Raw genomic sequence first — 22574 nt, forward strand, 5'->3', positions numbered from 1 at the left:
GAATAGCACAGAACTGTACCTACAGTTGTAATTAAACATGCACATATTCAGCTTTTTTTTCCCATATGTAAAAGGACAGGGAGCTTTCGCAATATGGTGAAGGTGATCTCCAGTGCCCCGGAGGGAACTCTCATCACCAGCAGGATTACAGCCCTGGCCCTCTGTCCTGCACCCTGCTTCCTTCTGGCCAAACAACTCAACTGAGACGATGTGCCATTTGACAGGGACTGCTCTTCATTACAAGTTTTTGCACGTGAGATAGAACATTAAATCAACTCTGTAAAAACTCCATAATGATGCATGCCACAGGTGCAAACAATGACACAAGCAATGAAAATCTTAATCGCTTAAGATTTTCCACACACTGAACTTTCCAAACGCGTTGTCACATTAGCACAAAGCTTATGATAAAATCCCTGCTGGAAAGCAACTCCAGGCAAAGAGGTAGATCTTCTCAGTAGTCCTCTAATAAGCAACGGGGCTATCTTTGTAATTAACATGCACTGCTTATAGCACAGCAAGGGCCAGAGGCTTTAGCTAGAGGCAGAACCTTACTGTCGAGGGTCAGAGGCTTTAGCTAGAGGCTGACCATTATTGTATAGGGCAATGCAATACAAAAAGACTCAGCACCAAATGCTGTGGTATATCACAGACCCAATTCCTTGGAATCTGTGAGGGACAATACAAGAAAGGAGCAGAGTGCTGAGGAAAGCAAGTAGGGATCAGAGCCTGGCCCCCTCCTCACTACCTTACACTCCTGCACACATCCCAGCAGAGGCATAAACAAGAGAAACATACAGAAGCAGCTTTGGATTTTTAACCAGTAGGACCTGATGACCTCTTGCTTCATGGAAGCTGGTATCCTTTGTAGGAGAGACTCAGTGCTTGCCAGCAAAAGTTTGAAGTGAAGATGGAGATTTCTGGAGGAAAATGAGAAGGAAAACTAAAGCCAATGTTTTGAGAAGAAGCTCTGTTCTATTCACTGTATCTGAAGGGAGATGATGCTTGTAACACTGAACTATGTGTGTCATGGAGCAGGAAGTTCCTTATGTGAACTGTGCATTATCCATCTTTTATGAAGCACTGAAAATGTGTGGTGAGAGGCATACCATGAGAACTATGTCAAACAAATATTTTACTTATGCTGAACAGAAAACAGTCTGAGGACAAGAGTAGGAAAAGATCACACAAAGGGCCTCAAGGGACATGAACTCTTTTGCAAGACGATTGCCAGCTCTGGAAATAGGTTGGTAGTGCAGTATTGATGGTTATGGAACGAAATAGTAAACTAGGAGAAAGCTGAAGGAGACAGAGTTAAGAAGTGAGGACCAAGAATACAGAAGACAAACACCACTGAGCTATGGGGAGAGAAAATGGGTACGGAACACTGAGGTGGGGACACAAGTTGAAAAATAGCTTCACTTGGAAAAGAAACCAAAGCACAGATTTTGACCAAAGACGAAACGTGGGAAGAAGGAAAAGTCATTCTGAAGACAACAGTGCAGAAAACAAAGGGCCATGCAGCAGGGAAGAGGATGGGGAACATCAGACTGCAGGAATGAGGAGATAAGGAGAGACATGAAGGTCAGGTTCAGATGACCTAATGCATAACTGAGACTTTCTGTGATGTCTCAGCTCTAGAGCGTGACAGAAAAGTCAGGCGGTCGGCAAGTGTCACCTCCTGCCATTCCCTGCAGTCAGCAGTGAGAGGTGATGGTGACACTGACATCAAGCACCTCTGAAGGATGACATGAGGAGAAGCCAGCTGTGGCACGCAGTGTTTTGTCTGAGGCAGTATCAGATGGGGCAGAACAAGGCTATGCCAGCACTGTGTTTGGAATAGAGGTTCAGAAGCTTGCTGGGTCGTGTGTCACTCGTGTTTGTCACTCCTGGCAAACACCTGTCAGTGGATCAGACTGGTGTTAAAACTAAACCAGCAAGAAAGCAGGCAAGTGGGAGAGAGAGGCAACCTCTCTAGCACAGGGTCAGCTTCTCTGGTGTAAAAGTATTTGTGGATTTGGCACAGCAGCACAGTGCTCTGCTGGCAGCTGGGAGGTGAGCCCTGTCATCTTGACAAGTACAAGGCACAGTGGCCTGAATGACAAAAGTGAATAGATTCACTACTACATTTCACTGTCCTGCTGGAGCTGCATTAAAGGTTTTCTTTGATGCAGCTCTGTTGTTAGTAATAATGCTCGCCATGTTGGTCACTACACATGTACATGTAACAGATTATTTCTCCAGGTAAACTTAAAAAAAAATAATAATCAGATAATGAAATACAGGGATTTGGGGATTTCTGAACATCTGAGCAGTCAATCATTGATTTCAGCTATACGACTCAGCTAGAGCAGGTCATGCCAGATGTCTCTGGAACGGCAATTTCCCTTGAATTTATAGTAAGTTTCACATTTTGTGTATTACTCAGTGCCATGAGATTTTAATGATCCTTGAGTGACTTGTGTGGAAGGAAACAGTTTTAATATAGTTTTCAACAATACAATTACACAATTGTATATCTGGAAGAATAGAATGTTTACTCTAGTATTTAACAAATTAACATGGACTACATGCTCTCTATTTCTCAAATGAGAGCCTTGTCATCTGACCAAATTTTTAACTCATTTTTCATATGAGAAGAATGTGAAGATCTACACAGAATTCTTTCAGAGCTTTTTATTTCTGCTAGTGTAGCCTTACATTTATTTTTACAGCAGTAGCTTGCAAGGCCATGGATTAAAATGCACCAGAGGACAATACTTTATTAGGGTGTTTTCTAGCTCTTGGTGTTCAGAGTGGTGTAAAGTGAGCGTTTGCTTCAGATTCCAAACCAACTAGCTCTTGCTGACAAGGAATTCATCTTTTTCTCACATGAAACGTCATTTATCCACCAAGATCCCAGGGAACGAAAACAAATGCATATTTTCATTGAACTTCTCACCTGCCCTCTGCCCAGGGATACACAACCCCCAGGGCTATGTCTAAATTCCAAACCTTTGAGTAGCTTGAAGCAGATGGCCATTTTCTTACATCAACTTCTCAGAGAAACATTCCCTTCTTTTCCCAGCTATCTGGGAATCTCCTCTTCTTTCTACTACCACTGAGATATACTGGCCCAAAGCCAATGACAACTTGAAGCTGCCACACTGTGAGTCTGAGCAGAGCAAGGGCTGAGTGCTGACACCCCACGACAGCAATGTCAGCAGCAAAAATTCCAATGGCTTCGTATGGACCGGACTTTCCCCCAGTGGGGAAAGAAGATTCCCAGCTCATAACAGTGTGAATCTGCTATCTTGGATGAGGACTTGGGACTATCTTTTTATCCAAAGAAAATGTAACTCAGATTATTTTTAGAGCTCATTTTTAAAATTCATAGTTTATACTATTTTCTCTTTCCAGCATCCATATACTTAGTTATTTTAAAGATGAAATTATAATAAACATTTCTTAGATCATTATTAAAAAAGACAACAGCACTTTCTGAGCAACCTAGCCTAGCTGTATTTGTCCCTGTTCATTGCAGGGAATTGGACTAGATGACCTTTAGGGTCATCCAGCTCAAACAATTATGTGATTCTATGATTCTAAGATTCTATGAAATTATTTCTGTTATGTATGAGATATGGCTGCACAAAAGCAGCATTTGAATCACATCTCAGGGGTGAGAGAAAGCGAGGGAATTCCAGGAGACTTCAGCTGAGATCTCTTAGAGCTCACATCTGGAACTGGAGAGCTCAGACCTGAAGGGGAGGTGAGAGATGAGCTGTGTTTAGGGCATCTGATACAAAAGCATAGCTACACACTTTTGGATGGCTGTGAGGACACAGAAAGAATCACAGAATCATAGAATTATTTGAGTTAGAAGGGACCCTAAAAGTTGCAAACCTCTTGCAGTGAGCAGGGACACATAAAGCTCCATCGCGTGCTCAGAGCCCCATCCAGCCTGACCTGTAGAGAGGGCTTTAAACTAGATATGAAGGGGGAAGGGGATAAAACCAGGCCCGCTAGAGATGAGCCTGGGGGAACAGCAACGGGATTAGGGGAGAGGCGAGGGGCTCAGCTGAAGTGCATCTATACCAATGCACACAGCATGGGCAACAAACAAGAAGAGTTGGAAGCCATTGTGCGATAGGCTAACTATGACTTAGTTGCCATTATGGAAACATGGTGGGACCACTCCCATGACTGGAGCGCCGCAAGGGCTGGCTACAAACTCTTCAGGAAGCATAGGCAAGGAAGGAGCGGCGGCGGTGTGGCTCTATATATTAGAGAGTGCTTTGATGTTATTGAGCTTGAGGCTGGGGATGATAAGGTCGAATCCCTATGGGTTAAGATCAAGGGTAGGGCTGACAAGGCAGACTTCCTGGTGGGTGTCTGCTACAGATTGCCAAGCCAGGATGAAGAGAGAGATGAGGAGTTCTACAAGCAGCTGGCAGAAGCTGCACAATCGTCAGCCCTTGTCCTCATGGGGGGCTTCAACTTCCCCAACATATGCTGGGAATACAACACAGCACAGAAAAAGCAGTCTAGGAGGTTTCTGGAGCGGATGGAGGATAACTTTCTGATGCAGCTGGTGAGAGAGTCAACGAGAGGAGCTGCTCTGCTTTGACCTGCTGTTTGCAAACAGAGAAGGTCTGAAGGTCTGGTGGGAGATGTGGAGGTCAGGGGCTGTCTTGGACAGAGTGACCATGAAATGGTAGAATTCTCAATTCTTGGTGGAGCCAGGAGGGGGAACTGCAAAACTGCTACCTTGGTCTTCCGGAGAGGGGACTTTGAATTATTCTGAAGGCTAGTAGAGGGAATCCCCTGGGTTTCACTCTTAGAGAGTAAAGGGGCTTCAAGAAGGAAGCCTTAAAGGCGCAGGAGCTCTCTGTCCCCCTGAGCTGCAAAATGAGCCGAAGGGGAAGAAGTCCTGCATGGATGAACAGGGAGCTATTCTTGAGGCTCTGGGAGAAAAAGAGAATCTACCTCCTGTGGAAGAAGGGATGGGCGACTCAGAAAGAGTATAGAGTTGTTGTTAAGATGTGTCGAGAGAAAATCAGAAATGCAAAAGCCTAGCTTGAACTCAACCTGGCCGCTGGGGTTAAAAGGAATAAGAAACCCTTTTACAAATACATCAGTGCTAAGAGGAGGACTCAGGAGAATCTTCATTCTTTTATTGGATGAGGCTGGGAATGTGACCACTGAGAATAAGGAAAAGACAGAGGTTCTGAATGCCTTCCTTACGTCTGCCTTCAAAGGTCAGACCAGTTATCCTCAGGGTGCTCTGCTATCTGACCTGGTAACCTTGACTGGAGTGCAGACAGAACCCCCCATGATTTGGGAGGATGCAGTCAGAGACCTACTACTCCAGCTGGACTGTCACAAGCCCATGGGACCAGATGGGATTCATCAGAGAGTGCTGAGGGAACTGGCAGAAGTGATAGCCAAACCGCTCGCCATTATCTATCAGCGCCCTTGGTTGGCTGGTGAGGACCCAGAAGACTGGAAGCTTGCCAGCATGACTCCCATCTATAAGAAGGGTTGTAAGGAGGATCCGGGACACTACAGGGAGACCTGTTAGCCTGACCTTGGTGCCAGGGAAGGTTATGGAGTGGACTGTCTTGAGGGAGATCATGCGGCACATGCGGGATGACTGGGGGATCAGGCCTAGCCAGCACAGGTTCTCAAAGGGCAGGTCCTGTTTGACCAACCTGATCTCCTGCAATCCAGTGACCCGTCTGGTAGACAAGGGAAAGGCTGTTGATATGGTCTACCTAGACTTCAGCAAAGCCTTTGACACTGTCTCCCACAGTGTTCTCCTGCAGAAGCTGGCAGCCCGTGGCTTGGACAGGTAGGCTCTTAGCTGGATAAGAAACTGGCTGGAAGGCCGGGCCCAGAGAGTGGTGGTGAATGGAGCTAAAATCAGCTGGTGACTGGTCATGAGTGGTGCTCCTTAGGGGTCAGTGCTGGGGCCTGTTCTCTTCACTGTCTTTACTGATGACCTGGATGAGGACATTGAGTGCACCCTCAGTAAATTTGTGGATGACACCAAGTTGGCTGGGGGTAGCGAGGCCCTGCAGAGGGATCTGGACAGGCTGGATGGCTGGGCTGAAGCCAATGGGATGAGTTCCAACAAGGCCAAATGCCGGGTCCTGCACTTTGGCCACAACAACCCCAGGCGACGCTACAGGCTTGGGGCGGAGTGGCTGAAAGACTGCATAGAGGAAATGGACCTGGGGGTATTGATTGACGCTCGGTGAGGGGTCTGGAGCACAGGGCTTATGAGGAGTGGCAGAAGGAGCTGAGATTGTTCAGTCTGGAGAAGAGGAGGCTCAGGAGAGACCTTACTGCCCTCTACAACTACGTGAAGGGAGGTTGCAGTGAGCTGGGGGTTGGCCTCTTCTCTCATGTAACTGGTGATAGGATGAGAGGGAATGGCTTCAAGCTGCGCCAGGGGAGATTTAGGCTGGACGTTAGGAAATACTGCTTTTCTGAAAGAGTGCTCAGGCACTGGAATGGGCTGCCCAGGAAGGTGGTGGTGTCACCGACCCTGGAAGTGTTCAAGGAACGTTTGGACGTTGTGTTGAGGGACATGGTTTAGTGAGAGTTATTGGTGATGTGTGGATGGTTGGACTGGGTGATCTTGACGGTCTTTACCAACCTTGGTGATTCTGTGATTCTGTGACCTTGAGTGTTTCCATCACCTCTCTGCACAACCTGTGCCAGTGCCTCACCATCCCTGTAAAAAATTTCTTCCTTAATCTAGTCCAAATCTCAAATATCAAGTGGACGTATTTTCCATTGAAAAGATAGCTAAAATAAAGTCAGAGTCCTCTTAATACAGTAATTACCATGCAGCTATGCCTTGTAGCAATGACCCATCTAATCCAGGTCCTGCATCCAGCAGTGATGATTGCCACAAACTTCAGAAGAAGGTACACAAATGTGAAGCCCTGCATCAGAAAAGCTGTCCTGCATGCAGATCTTATCCTGATAAAAATCTGAACAAGGCTTCTGACCTTAAAAGAAGGGTCTTCTCTCAAATAAATGCATCTAAATATTCCTGTTAGCAACCAATCTTTGTAGAATTCAGGAATGATTCAGGTTGATTCAATCAAACAACCTGATCTTTGCGTTGCAGGAGATTATATTTCACACAATGATCAGCAGTTGTATCTGATGAAGGCTTCTGGCAACAAACCACACACATAAAGGTATGGACCTGCTTCCAGGTCTCAGGGTTTGTTCCAATAATTGATCACCTCTGCTGCCAACACTTTGTGCCTTCGTTAGGTGTTGAAGGTGCAAAGCTTCCAGCCACTGGGTTTTGCTAAATCTCTGTTGAAGGCAGACACTTCTGATTTATGGCAGCACCTTCTTATGGAGATTTTCCTGCACTGGATTTGGCCACTTTGTCTTTTTTTTTCCCAACAAAATCAGTTGTGCTCTGCAATTTCTCACAGCAAAGGGTTTTTCCAGCCCTTGTAGCTGCCTATTGCTCTTCTCTGTTTCAACTGTTTTCTGAAGAACTGTGGGCACTGATGTTAAATATCATTTTCCAGTATCAGTCTCCCCAGCACTGAATGTGCAGGTGATATCATCCTCTTTACTTCTATTTGCCATCTCTCCTTACTCAACCAAAGGTCTTCATTGTTTTTCTTAACACAAACTCATGGTAGGAATTCACGTTGTTTTGCCCTGACACCAGCAACCCTAATTACTCCTGGAGTTGACAGCTTTCCAGCTGACACACAAGCCACGGTTCTGCGGCATGACTTGCATTCTGTGTTTGCATTTGTTCATTAAATTCTGGTTGCATTACAACGCATTTCATTTAAATGGCCCAGCTCACTCCATACTATCATGTGGTCCAATTGCCTTCCCTGAGCCAAGCTCTCTCTGCAGTGAGCCACTCACAGGAGGGTGGGGTGAAGGGATAAAGTCTGTGGGTTGGCTGTGCAAAAGTCAGGATCATCATGAAAGACAACTCCAATCAGAACTAGCTTCAGCCCTGCTGAATTCTCACCAAAAAACAATCAGTGGGAATGTGAGCATGCTGGCTTTGTATGATCATGAGTAGCATACTTGCAGTCTGTAAGTCTGTGGCTACGTGCCTGCTGAAATTTGTAACCGCAATCTATGCAGGACGCAACAGGGATATGAAATTGCACCTTCAAAATTAAAGATCACATCAGAGCTTTGCTAATAAAGAAAGCACTTCTCTTTTGGCATCACAGCAATATGAAATCTTTTTGAGATGTGACACGCAGTCATGAAGAGCCAAAAGGTGGGAATTGCACTTCACACTCTACCTCTATTTTCAAAACTTGGTTTGCATTGGAGCAACCTCACAACTCCCAGGACTTTTCCATGTCCCTCAAAAAGTGTCTGCTGATGGATCCACAGAACAAGACTTATGATATTTACACTCTCACCTCCTGGGCCCGCAGCTGTAATTTTGGAAAAACTGAATTAAATCTGTCCAAGTTTGTAACTTATGCCATGGAGAGGAAAAACAGTAAATAATCTTCTGAAGTCTTTCTGCAAATAACATTTAAAAATAACTTTGGGGGCAGGGAAGAAAAGACAGAATATATTTAAATGCTCCTAAAACATAGTAACTTTCAGTACTTCACTTTAAGAAGGATAAGTGAAACTGTCTTACGTGCAGCAGAAAATATCCCAAGGCTATGGGAAAGAACTTCAAACATTATAAACATACACGTGGCATCTACACATATATAAGGCATATATTCAATTGTTCCATGTTTATTTTAAAATGAATCACTGTCATGTGTTTGGCCACCGCTTTGGCTATATTATGTTCCTTCACAGTGTGTTTGTTTTTAAAAATACCATCTAGCAAAAGGTGAAGGCAAGAATATTGGGACAAAGACATTGAAGGGTATGAGAAGAACATCCCATGTGCCAGGCTATGCAGCACATCAGATTAAGGGAAAAAATATTTTGCTTTGCTCTTGCCTTGCACATAGAACAGAAGAGCCATGTATTCAGAGGGGCCTTCCTCAGCCTGGTAACACCTGACCAGGGACAAATCCCTAAGCCTGATGACGCTGAAGAGGTGCATACATTCAGATAAATGGTATAACTTCTAGGTTGACTTCAGTTTTCAACTTCCCTTCTTATTTTAGCAGATCAGTCTGCCCAGGCCCCATCCGACCTGGCTTTGAATGTTTTCAAGGATGGGGCACCCACAGCCTCTCTAGGCAGCCTGTGCCCAGAGTCTCTGAGGAGACTTTTTTCCTAACATCTAACATAAATTTCCACCCCTCAAGTTTAAAACCATTTTCTTCCCAGAAATGTCCTGAGACAGCAGAACAGACTGCAGACGTGTGCCTGTGTGCTTGCAGGTTGTATATTTGTGTTCAGGTACATGATCATGTCTATCTTTCCTCATAGGGATCTACAGATCCCAGAATGAACTGGACATATGCTGATCTCCAAGACTCAGTCATGTTGACTTCCCAGTTTTAATTGGGCTACTGCCTATTTAGATGCTGAGCACTTCAGGACTAGAACATCATCTTCATGCTGTTTGCAAAGTGTCTAGCACTCTGTTGGGATAACTGTGGAATAATAAAAATGTTAATGTCCTAAGTTCTAATGAGGATGTTTCACAGAGCTCAAGTATTAAGCTAAAAGGAATACATCAAGTCAGCCAAACGCTTGCTGTTTTTAACACTCTCAGTTCAGCCCAGACAACATCTTTTTGTTCCTTGTTCTGTGTAATTCAATTAAACGCAAGCTAATGTTATTTAAACAGATTGTATTGCACTGGCAAGTAAGAAGATAAAAAGTTATTTTTCGAGTACGTCTTTGTCATTTGGGACAGGACAGGACAGGACAGGACAGGACAGGACAGGATAGGATAGGATAGGATAGGATAGGATAGGATAGGATAGGATAGGATAGGATAGGATAGGATAGCTCTGTCACTAGCTTTGGTGTCCTCCTCTGGACACATTCAGATACCTTAACATCCCTTTGATGTGGAGCCCAGAATCGCACACAGTATTCAAGGTGAAGCCACACCACCACAAAATATAGCAGGATAATCAGCTCTTCTGAGCAGCTTGCTGTGCTGTGCTTAATACTCCCCAAAATGCAGTTTGCCCCTTGGCTGCCAGGGCACACTGCTTCTTGTGCTGAGCTGGTGTCACAATGCCTGCAGGTCCCTTCTGCTGAGCTGCTCTTGGCCACTGGGCTCCAGTCAGTTCCTGTGTCTGACATTATCCATCCCAGATGCAGTACCCACCATTCTCTTGTATTGAACTTCATGCTGTTGATGATTGCCCAGTGATCCAATATGTCCCTATCCCTCTGCAAGATTGCTCATCCTCCCAGGGAGTTGGCAGCACCTTCCACTTCAGTGTCAACAAAGTTGGTGCAGATGCAATCAATTCTTGCATTCAAATCACAGATGAAGATGTTGAGCAGAACTAGCCCTGGAACTGAGGTGGGGGAACATCACCAGTGGCAACTTCCAGCCAGATGCAGCCCCATTCACTGCAGCCCTTTGAACTGCAGCCAGTTCATCTCTCAGCATAACATGGACCTGTTCATCTCACAGCTGGGCAATCTATCCAGACAATGCTGCGAGAGATGGCATCAAAGTCTTACTAAAATCTAGAAAGATTACATACATGGCCTACCTTTCATCCACTAAATGGGTGACCTTGTCGTAGAAAGGGATAAAATAAATAAGACAGGACTTTGCCTTCAAGAGGCTTTGCCTATAATAAACTGTGATGGCTAAAAACAAATCAAGGCAATTGATTGCTTGTTGCTGTATTTGCAATTAAGTTGCTACTTCTGCAATTAAAAATCTGGCACGTAGCTGGTTTGATAGCCATTTAGCATTGCAAGATCTTTCTTACAGATAATAAATCATCCCTCTTAGTAGGCTGCAAAAACAGTAATATCCCCTAATGTGACTATCCATTACATTGATCGTTACCACCATTATTACTATGATGCCCATGTAAGTAATCGTTAGACAAGTCTGAATTAACGAGACCATGCCACTTCCCCGTGGAGACGATGTAAAGCCACCAAACAAAAGCATTTTTGCCACAGTTCTAAAAAGCAAGCAGGGAGAAAGCAGAAGAGGTGGTACAGCACACGAGAGCTGGTGAAGGTGCCCACTCAAAGCAGTTCCTGTCAGGAGCATAGCTAAACAGAAAGGAAAGCACAAAGATGATGCATGCGCATGCGTATGATGATGCATGTATGTACTGCCCTGACCCTTTTTTTTTCAGTGTGCATAGCTGGTTCCCTATGTGAGGATAGGTGAGATTCAACTCTCTGATGATTTCCCATCATGTCTACACGGATGACAGGAACCAGGGAGATCCCAGAGGAGACCCTGAGCGTAAACACCAGCATGTAAATAGATGTCGAGTACTCAGCGGTCACTGCTTCTCCTGGATGAGGAGCTTGGTTTTTGTTCCCACTCCAGGCTGACTGCAACCTCCCTTAAACTCCTGTTCCAAAACTTTTCTTCAATTAGCCAGGAAGGGTCATCTGGAAACATTTACTACTACAACTCCCGTTCAGACAATTTTGAAAATGAGACAAATCAGAGACAAGAAAGGTATGAATTCAGAGAATAGCATGCCTATTTCCCACTCATTTCACAATCATTTTCCCTTACTTGCTGATGTTATAGATGGTTTTAAAAGACTTAATCAGTTCCTCAATATCTCTGGCACAGATCTAACCACTGCACACGCACAGAAGCCACAAAGGGTCTACTAAAGAGTGACTCCAGGTGCCTGAATTAAGAACATATGTTCATATATGTTAATGTTCATATGTTGTTAATACATTTCTGATGCAAAGTACTGATCGAAGGATGTGGAAATCTCTGGATGCTAGAACTGATATTCAATATTGCTTTTGTTTTTATTTTTTTCTGAAGAAACAGGAAAAATACATGCACTTCGAAACCAATATAGAATCACAGAATTATTAAGGTTGCAAAAGACCACTAAGATCACCAAGTTCAAACATCAACACATCCCCACAATGCCCACTAACCATGTCCCTCAGTGCCACATTTCCATGGTTCTTCAGCACCTCCCAGGATGGTGACTCCATCACCTCTCTGAGCAGTTTCAGTGCCTCATCACTCTTTCTGAGAAGAAGCTTTTCCAAATATCCAATCTGAATAAATAACCTTTGGAATATTTTGATTTTGAAAGACTGAAGCAGTGGCACTAACAAACCCTGACTGGGCTCCTACTGGATTGCCTTGGACAATGATGCATTCAGTTTTTTTTTCCCTGGAAGATAACCCCAATAAACATGAGCACCTCTGGACACGTGATGGTGCTGAGTGTCTGTGGTGCTAAGACCAAGCCAGGAAAGAGATCCTCATATTGTCCTCAGGCCTGGAGAGACCAGATAATCGAGCTTCCAAGCTCCCTGGTATGAAACAAAGGCCAAATCTGAGAAGTAGAAAAGTGCTCAGGTACTACAACTGATGGCGTTTGTGTGACTTCAAATGGCACAAGCATCATTTCTTGCACACTAGATCCTTAACTGGAAATAGATCCTCCAGTGTAAGACAGAAAAACAACTAATATCAAAAAATGAATTTTTTTGCTGATTCTGAAAGATGTATTTATATGCATGAGATTTAGAAGAGAGACACATTTCCACTGACTTTTTGTTGAACTTAAATAACTGTTGAAAACATTGAGGTTCCCATTTTGCTCTGCCTCCTGCATGAGCAATGGCTGTATTACCACTGGAACCTACTATTCACCATCACTTTTCATGTAATTCCTGCTGCCCTGCTAAATTCCTCAAGTATATCAGAAACAACCCACCAGGAGGCTGCCATCATCCGCTCCTGATTTTCACTATGTTTTTTCCCTCTGAATGCAGTATAAAATCAAGGCTGTCAAAGACAGCTGTTTACACGGAAACTGCAAATATAAACAAAATAGATAATAAACTCACATTTACCAGACACTTGGCACCCACTCTCAATATTTCTCTTTGATGACAACGTGTAAATAAGGAGACCTTTCATTTTGAAATGAGACTTAAAACCTCTTCAATGGGAGCGTTAGAACCATAGAATCATCTGAGTTGGAAGGGCGCTTAAAGGCACTCTAGTCCAACTCTCCTGCAGTGAACAGGGACTCACTTACAGCTAGACCAAGTGCTCAAAGCCCCATCCAGTGTGGCCATGAATGTCTGCAGGGACAGGGCATCCACTGCCTCTCTCTGCAACCTGTGCCACTGCCTCACTGAAGATGGTATTTTATCTTTTATCTTGAAGTTCAAAACAGTGATGTGTTTCACTAACAAAATTCTTCAACCAAGGTATACAAACACAGTCTAACTGGAGGTTATTTCTAAACAAGGCTCACTGCCCAAAAGACCTTTTGTGTTAGAGGCAACGTTTGCTGTACCAGTTATAAGCTGCTTGGCAACTGCCTCCAAAAAAGTAATTTGGGCTAATATTTTGAGTGTTTATCTCAAATTGAGCTGAAAATAGTTTATTTGCACAACTGTCGATGAGAATGAGCTTAGGGAAAAAATAAACACATATTTTTTTCTGCTCGGTCATAGCAGTGGTAAAAAGAGCACTTGACAGAAGGACTGACTTCTGGCTTTCAGGGGAACCACTTTCCCAAAACCTGCAAAATATGTTAGAATTCAGCCCCCAAAAAAACCAGAAAATTGTCACTGCTCCCTCATTGTTATTACGGTTTGGCTTGATTTCCCATATTGAGCAAGTTCAGTCTTTCCCTGGCTCATTCTGGAGGCCAGAGAAGACAGAACTACTCAATCTTTTCATTCTGCATCCTGGAAAAAAATTCCTTTGGGCTCATCACAGCCTGACAGTGTAAGGATATGAATCAAAACCATGCTATTGTAAGACAAACAAAACACTTTGTTTACTTGGGAGGAAGAATTAGAAAGAAGCTTTGTCATCATTTAGGATTTTCTAATCTAATGTCATGTAGAAACGCACAAGATTTGGTATCGAAAACAGTGAAAAGATAAGATGCTGCAGGACTAGAAAGCTTGAAGTAGATGGATATGCTACTCCTCCCCATTCTTTGGGTAAGTGGATGATACTTCTGCCCTGTGGAGTGTCTATAGGAAAACACAAGGAAAATCATCTCATCTGAGCTGTTCAGCTCTGTGCCAGAATCTGTCCTTCACTTTCTGCTTGCAGAGCTGGAGTTGTGCTGTACCACTCCTCCTGGTAGAAACCCAGCTCTCACTGGGCACAGGCTCTGAGGAAGCTTTTCATTTCCCTATGCCCTGCTGCTAAACCAAGGATCTGCCATCACAAGGGCAGTGTAGAGAAAAAAGTACTATTTGTGAAGAACTCTGAAAGTGGGGTGGGACAACAAAAGAACAGTCTGGAAGGGAAATCATCACTCTGCAGACAGCACAGAGGGTGGCACATCTAACAACTAAGTCCTTGGGCTGCATAATGAATGAGGAGAATAAGTCAAGTCAGAAATGAGTACTGATATCCCTACCCACAGAGTAGAGTGTGAGTGTTATGCTGCACTCTACGCAAGAGATCCATCCCTCAGAGGAGATCTCCACCCCACCCAGGGCACAGCTGCTGCTGCGCTTAGATGCAGTCAGACACCCACAGAGCAGCTGGCTGCAGTGGAGGTGATGATGGGGCTATCTGGAATTGCAGGAAGCTCACAACCCTGAGTCACACCATAAGACTGAAGAGCAGGCACAAAGGTTCTGCAGATGAGTTCTGAGGGGAAATGATAACAGGGTATGCTTGAGCAAACCCAGCTAGAAGCATGGGTGGGAAAAATGGTAGGTGAGAAGATAACTGCTTCTTCCTTCTGCATCACAAGGGGATGGCTTGAAACACAGTAATTACACATGTTTTCAGTTGGGTAGGAGCTAAAAGTAGAACATGTGAAATACATACACGTATGTATGTATATGTATTTACATTTCTATAAATACAGACATTTATATCTATCTCAGAATCACAGAATTGCAGGGGTTGGAAAGGACCACAAGAGATTATTGAGTCCAACCCCCCTGCTAAAGCACATTCCATACAATAGATCACACAGGTGTCCAGGCAGGTCTTGAATATCTCCTTAGAAGGAGACTCTACAACCTCTCTGGGTAGCCTGCTTCAGTGCACCATCACCTTTATCATAAAGAACACATGTTAGTATGGAACTTCCTATGTTCAAGTTTTGGGACATTACTCCTTGTTCTATTGCTATGCACAACTAAGACTATACTGGCCTCATCCACTTGCCTCCAACCTCCCTTCGGATATTTACAAACTTTAATCAGATCTCCTCTCAGTCTTCTTTTCCCCAGGATGAACAGACCCAGGTCACTCAGCCTCTCCTCATAAGATAGATGCTCCAGGCCCTTTATCGTCTTTGTGGCCCTCCACTGGACTCCTTGAGGAGATCCTTGTCTTTTTTAAACTGGGGAGCCCAGAACTGGGCACAGTACTCCAGATGTGGCCTCACCAGGGCAGTGTAGAAGGGGAGGATCCACTCCCTTTGCCCGCTGGCTGCATTCTTTTTAATGCACCCCAGGATACCACTGGCCTTCTTGGCCACAGAGGCACACTGCTGGCTCATGGCCAACCTGCTGTTGAATAGAACACTCAGGTCCTACTCTGCAGAGCTCCTCTCCAGCAGGCCATTCTCTAATCTGTGCTGATGCATGTGGTAATTCCTCTCCAGGTGCTAGACTTTACACTTACTCTTGTTAAACCTCATCAGGTTCCTCCCTGCCCATCTCTCTAGCCTGTCCAGGTCTTGTGGAATGGCAGCACAATCTTCTGGTGTCTATCTATCTACAGAAATTGTGTTAATCAAGGGCTAATTATCTTCACTCAGCAACTGGTCACTGGGGACTGCGCAGTGGGGAAGGAATAAAAAGGTGTGCTCAGGGAACACCACATGAGCAATGTACGCAGAGATCTTTGCTTCCTCCCATAGCTTCCACTCTCTTTGCTGTGCCAAAGGACAACTGTGCTGCAAAGCAGGTGCTGTCTGGCACAGCTGGCAGTCCTGCATCTTCTCTGGTGCTTTGGAGAACTTTATGCAGCTCCAGATGAGTCCTGATTGCAATAACTGACTGCAAAAAAAAAACAAAAACAAACAAACAAACCAAAAAAACCCAACCCACACGATGTACATTCTCTTCCATCACCTCATTCTCAAAGGGTCCATTAAGATCAGACAGCTGCTATCCTACCACTGCACAGAGCTTTTCACTAGTGAACACAGGTATCGTGGGGCAGATGGAGCTGGGGATGGACCAGAAGTGTCACCTGCAGCCTTGTAGCCAAACTGGCAGCAAACCTCAGGCTGCCGTGCATGTATATCCTGCACTGCTCCAGAACAGCACAGCCTGCCCGGCCTGTCCTCTGCAACACAGAATGGAGAACGCCAGGGAAGCTCCTGGTTCCTCTCCCTGTTCTCAGTAGTTTTCTCACAACCACTGCTGTGACAGTGCAATTTTGTCACTTTGGGCTAACGTCCTATAGATGGCACTGTTATCATTTCCAAGAGGAACTGCTGCTGGACATGCTGCTGAACAGCGCTGAAGATGGGTCAGGACCATCATTATTACTGTGCTTAACAAGCCAGAGAGGATCAGGAGAGATCCAAGTCAGAGAGGCTGTTGGTGATACCTGCTTTGAGAAGTCTGCATGATATCACCTCCATATCCATCAGTATCTGTCATAGCACAAACTAAATGTACTCCACGATAAGTTTGAGGTAATCTCCAATGTCAACAGGAGTCTTGTGTGCATTTCTGAGGGCCTGAACTAAATAACCAACAGTTAAAAACAGTTGTCCACAGGCACTACAGTTATTACTTTCCACAGCTGAACAAATGACTATGATGTCAGAACTTCTGCTCTGATTTTGTTTTGTTCCACTGGGAACCATCATTGGTTTTGATTGCCCAGGCTTTTCCCCAGGATAGCAAACTGGCTTAGCTGATGTTTAATCAGTCTGTACATGCAGTACTGCTGCATGGTGTACACTCTTCACTACATATCATCATTCTCTTTCTCCCACAGTTAAACATGTCTGTAAGACACCTGGGGAGGGCAAGATGCAGTGGGACCAGTAAGGTCAGATGTAGTGAATGGAGGGAGGCACATGCCCACTACAAGTAGGACATGCTGTTGGCCTTGTTGACCACCTGGGCACAATGCTGGCTCGTTTTCAGCTGGTGTCATTAAGGTACATACCAGAATGGTAAAATACACACCCTGGGCTTTACACAGACAGAACAACGCAAGTGTGACTGTGTGCGTGTGGCTATGCTGATATGTATAGCAATAAGGAAGTCAGAATGTGGTCTTACACGCTATTTTGGTTCTCTGGCCATCTGTGAAGTGATCCATTAAGGCACAAACAGTTACACCTGTAGCCCATTCTATCTGTTCTATCTGTACAGGTGCTAGACTTTACATTTACTCTTGTTAGAGTACACTTACTCTTGTTACAGAAGGGACTCTGTGTCCCTTCTCTCTTCCTTGTTGTGCATTGTCAGACCAGCAAATGGTCTGTGTTGACAACACAATGTTTCAGGGCTCCCTTGGGTTAGGATCCCCACAAATTTTGCTCTACTTTTCTTCTTCCTTTAATTCTGCAGAGGGGATTCCTCCCACTTCAGCAGCTCCTTACAGTCTGGGAATGGTCTGCCAGTTGCCCAGGCTCTGCAGTCACTGACTGCTTTTTGTGTCAGGAAATACATCCTCCTCTGAAAGGCAGAGTGGCCACCTAGCCCAGCCTGCTTCTCCTGTAGGAGACAGAGTACCAGGATGCTATTGGCCTTCTTGGCAACTTCTCTAGAATAAGACCCCTCCCATTCCTAAGTGTGTATAATTCTCTCAGCAAACTGCAGTCCTGCTCAGACCTCAAACATTCTGCATGCATGCTTCTCAGAAACAAACACGTATGACTTTTATTATTTTTACAATAAGAAAAGTATGAAAAAAGTTTCTTTTTCCATGCTACCCTAACAATTTTGCTCAAGCTTTCAGACAATAGTGCTGTCTCAGAAATGTCTACAGATCATATTTTCAAATGCCACTCAAAAACTTGGAAGCCTGAGTCTATGTTGCAAGGCAATAAATTGCACAATTATGCAACTGTATGAGCAGTCCCAGATTGTCCCAATACATGTAGGTTCTCAAGCATGAAATACAAGGGCAGTAGGCTTTTGGCATCGCTACAGTTATCAATGGATACAGACAAGTCTATCAATATTAAATGCAGATCTTCGGTTCTGCAGATAGCCTTTGGGAAGTGCCCACATGCCTCTAATTCACTAAAAAGGCAACCAGGGTCCTGACCTGGGCACCACACGTGAGTGCCTGAAGGATAACAACTATTGGTCTCAGGCTGACTGTGCAGCTCATCACCATGAGAGGCTAGAGTGCCTTTGCCTGAGAAAAGTAGGCATAGCCACTCAGAATTTGGAGAGGACTCTATTAAATTAAGTCCCCTACCGCATTCAGTTTAGGAGGCATTCTCAGGACAGATCGAACACACATCAACAGGATGAGAGTCATCTCAAAACTCTGCTGCAGCAGCTGTTCTCATTTAAAACATATCCAGAGGACACCAAGGAGATATGCCCAAACTTTCAGAATTCTTTCAGCAAATTGTGAATGATGCATGAGATGAAAAATCTCTCCCCAGTGGACGACACATAGACAAAACTGTGCAGACACTGATGCGCCTCTTTTTTTTTGTTTGTTTGGTTTTTGTTTCCTTCTGCTTTAATCAAGGACACTCCACAGTCAGTTGAAAAAAAAAAAAAAAGGCACTACAAATGCCCATCAGGCCCAGAAATGTCAAGACAAAAGAAAAATAGAGGGGAAAAAATCCCCTAGGAAGTTATTTAAAGCAGTACTTAAAAAAAATCAGTTCAGACAAGCTTCCCCCAGCAAGACTGGCTTGTACATAGGGAACAGTATGAACCATGGTATTTGTTCAAAGGTAACCTTTTGCACTGATATACCAAAAATAACTGAATGAAATATTTCAGAATCTGCAAAGACTGGAGATGAGTTCTGTTTTTTGTTTTTCTTCCCCATATGTAACACTGCAAACTTACTTGTCCCTTCTAAAAGTAGACAAATAGGCAATCAAGGATATTACTGAAACCTTGGGTCCTATTGCTGATGATCATCTGCCTATGTTACAAAGTAGTTGTGACAGTAGTTTTACTTCAGGGATACCAAACAGACAGGCATCAGGTGAGCCAGGTTAGGATTCAGAGCCCAGCTAGATTGAATGAAGCAATACCTATAAGCCATAGAATCAGAATGGCTTGGGTTGGCAGGAATCCCAAAGATCATCTAGTTTCAATCCCCTTGTGTTGGGCTGGTTGCCAACCACTAGATCGGAGTGCCCAGGGCCCCATCCAACCTGGCCTGGAACAGCTCCAGGGATGGGGCATTCACAGCTTCTCCGAGTAGCCTGTGCCAGTGCCTCACCACCCCCAGAGTGAAAATTTCCTCCTAACATCTAACCTAAACCGCTCCTCTTTGGTTGATAATTCATTCCACTTTGTCCTGTCACTACCTACCTGTGTAAAAACTCGGTCTCCCTTCTGCTTGTAAGCTCCTTTCAAGTACTGGAAGATCGCAATGATGTCTCCCAGAACCTTCTCTTCCCCAAGCTAAACAATCCCAACTCCCTCACCCTTTCACTCATTTTGTCTTGGATACAGTGAATAAATAAGCTTTTCTAGGTGCTGACAACAATGTTCTCTATACCTGCTAAATGTATTCTCATAAATACTGAGTTAATGTTATTTCCACTCTTCAGGAACTGCTCCTTTGTAACAGTGACCATTCTTCCTGACTTGTGGTGAAGGGGAACAGCAGATATATGTTGTGAGAAATAACATCTTTTCCTTCATCTATCACCTTTGGTTGTCTAAATGCACGGACTGTTTTTCATTCGTTTGCAAGTGTCTCAGCTACACCTTCCATTCCATCTGCAAATCAAAGACCAGGACTTTCTCTACTTGCTTCATCCATAAGAAATGTGACAAAGGATTTTTTTACATTTCTTCCTCTTCCAAGTTTCTGAACTTTGATTCTCAAATACATGGTATCCAATTACGCTTCCCTTTTCACACTAACAGTTGCAAATGAACTACATTGCTATACTCCCAAGAACAGAACTTCAATTACTGTGAAATAAATTTGTGCAAGTGAATGGTGTAAAAAGGCAACAGTAAAAAGTGTTCATTGCACTTACCTGCCTGCAGAAGTGCTGTGTTGTTATGGCAAAGACATCAAAGCCACACCTGGTCCTTTTAAGCTCATCTCGGATATTGCTTAATTGCCGGGACTGCTCATCACACTTTTCCTTCAGCTTCTGGATGAACTGCTTTTCAGCATCTCGACTCTCTCCTGGTTTGGGGGAACATACATTTCTTGCGGTGGTTGACCTTTGCTTGGGATGTCCTACAGAAGAGAGGAGATCATTGAGGTCAGTTGCTTTAAGCACAAAGATGTGATGCGTATCTGATGAGAACCAGCCCTATAACATAAAAAGCTCTGGTAGTGCTCATACAAGTGTGTGATGACTTTCAAAAAAAAAAATAAATAAATCTGAAGTTCATATTTTGCTTGAGATGACTATCCATTTCTCTGCAGGTTAATACATAGTTCTGAGGATGAAGCAAAAGTGGCAGTGCCCTAGTGGGATCAGATTGCCCAAGTCACTGCTTGGCCAAAGTGTTTCATCTTTATCTTCTGAGCTGAGAAGTCTCCTCTGAAAACTTCTATGGTCAGCTGAGCAACACCTCTGCCCAGCACATTGAGCTTTCTTGCTGCTCTCAGCTTCTCATCGGCTGATGCTTTTTATCTCTTTCTTAGAGAAAGCAGTCAGACACCTTGTTTCTGCAGCTTCTGTATGTTACTGCAGATGGTGAGCACTGGCCTGAAAACAGGCAAAAGCTGAACAATTCTTTGTTACAGGAAAGGTCAGGTATTCAAGGATCTGAAGAAAGGTGTCTTATAGTTTTATGTATACAATTCCTGAAAAATAACACAGAAGCAGTATTTCCAACCAGCCCTCAGCAATGAACGTAGCAGGGGACAGTCTTTTGTCCCACAGAAACCACAGATTCTACTCATCCTTTTCCTAAAAAACAGAAAAATTATTTCCCCAAGTGAAGTCCCAGGAGTGCACTCCTACCTTTCACACCTATCCACAGCTCACATGCAGCCACTGGAAGCCTATCTCCCAACCTGCTCTACTACATCCTTGCTCAAGGCTAAGCTACACGGAGCCAGCACCAGCAAAGATGCTCCTTGAGCCTCAGTACCTTGCGCTGCTGCAGCAAAGAGCCATAGACCCATAGCTATAGAACAGACTTTAAAACTTTCTGTTCCCATGACTTACATTTGCAAAGAAGAGGAATACTAAGTTTCACATGTCATGACTAACTTCATCATGTTAAAAGATCCAAACAATACAACAGGAGATGTCAGAGAGGGCTTTCTGGCATTATGAACCAGCATAGTGGTTACCCTTTTTTTTCCCCCAAGAATGATGTTTTCTTACAGATTCTTTCTTTCACTTAAAGGGACTCTGAACTGGACAATAGGCATTTTCAGAAAACTAGCAATTCATAAAAGTAACAGCCACGAATATCTGTCTTTTTTAGTATAAAACTGTCTAGTGGTTTAGGAAGTGTGATAATGATACAACAGAAGCCATACAAAGAAGTGTAGGAAGAAGCCCCAGAAATCAGTTCAGATTTAATTACAACAGCAACACAACAATGGGATAAAGCCCATTGTCTTATCTTCTATCTCTCTAGCAATCCTGCTCAGTGGAATATTTGAAGTACACATCTCTATGTTGTCCTTGTCAGTATTATAAGCTGTCTTTGTAAACTAAATTGGTATTTTCCATAGGGAAAAATTCTGAATTTCTCAGTTCATTTAAAAGCAGCTTTCTAAGCTTCTTCTGCCACTGACGTTGCTCTTCTGCTGCTCTGCACAAAACAGGGTATATGTTAATGACACTGGCCCTGATCCTGGATGTCCTTTGTGCTAATGGGGGGGGGGCTATCGATCACTAAAGCCATGGAACCCCTTCGATCTGCCTCAAAACTCTCAGGTCTCCTTTATTTACCTGAGCTGCCATAGCAAGTATGTGGCCACAGTTAACACAGTCCATGAGAATTAGCATGGGGCATGCCATCTGTTTGCCTCTTCATTGTTCAACTTTTAACATTTCGGAAAGAGAATTGAGGCCACTGCTTTGAGAGCACTGATAACAAGCAATGTGAAGAGTGACACTTGTCAGAAATAGATGGCACAGTCTTGAAGGCACACTCCTACCTGCACACAAACTTCAGGAATAGTACTGTATAACAGATAAAATGGGGATTCCTACAAGACTGTGTTTCAAAACACTTTTGCTAGTCTTTAGGGGAACTGACCCAAATTCTAAAGACTGGATCCAAAGCTAAAAAAACATTCATATTCAATCCTTATGTCAGAGGGTTTGCACGATGGCCAAAAACAGCATTGAAGATCA

At 44.0% G+C, this 22574-nt stretch overlaps 1 protein-coding gene across 1 annotated transcript in view; it reads right to left on the reverse strand.

Annotated features, from left to right (window-relative positions):
* MTUS2 (microtubule associated scaffold protein 2) overlaps positions 1–22574 on the reverse strand; it is a 160814-nt gene that overhangs the window by 31883 nt on the left and 106357 nt on the right. Inside the window, exon 6 of the mRNA XM_042839303.1 lies at positions 20277–20485. Coding sequence (XP_042695237.1) covers positions 20277–20485 — 209 coding nt within the window. The remainder of the gene's footprint in view (positions 1–20276; positions 20486–22574) is intronic.

This window comes from Centrocercus urophasianus, unplaced genomic scaffold, assembly GCF_019232065.1.
Source record: "Centrocercus urophasianus isolate 14NV4802_14NV808 unplaced genomic scaffold, USGS_Curo_1.0 seq_9, whole genome shotgun sequence".
Lineage (NCBI taxonomy): Eukaryota > Metazoa > Chordata > Aves > Galliformes > Phasianidae > Centrocercus > Centrocercus urophasianus.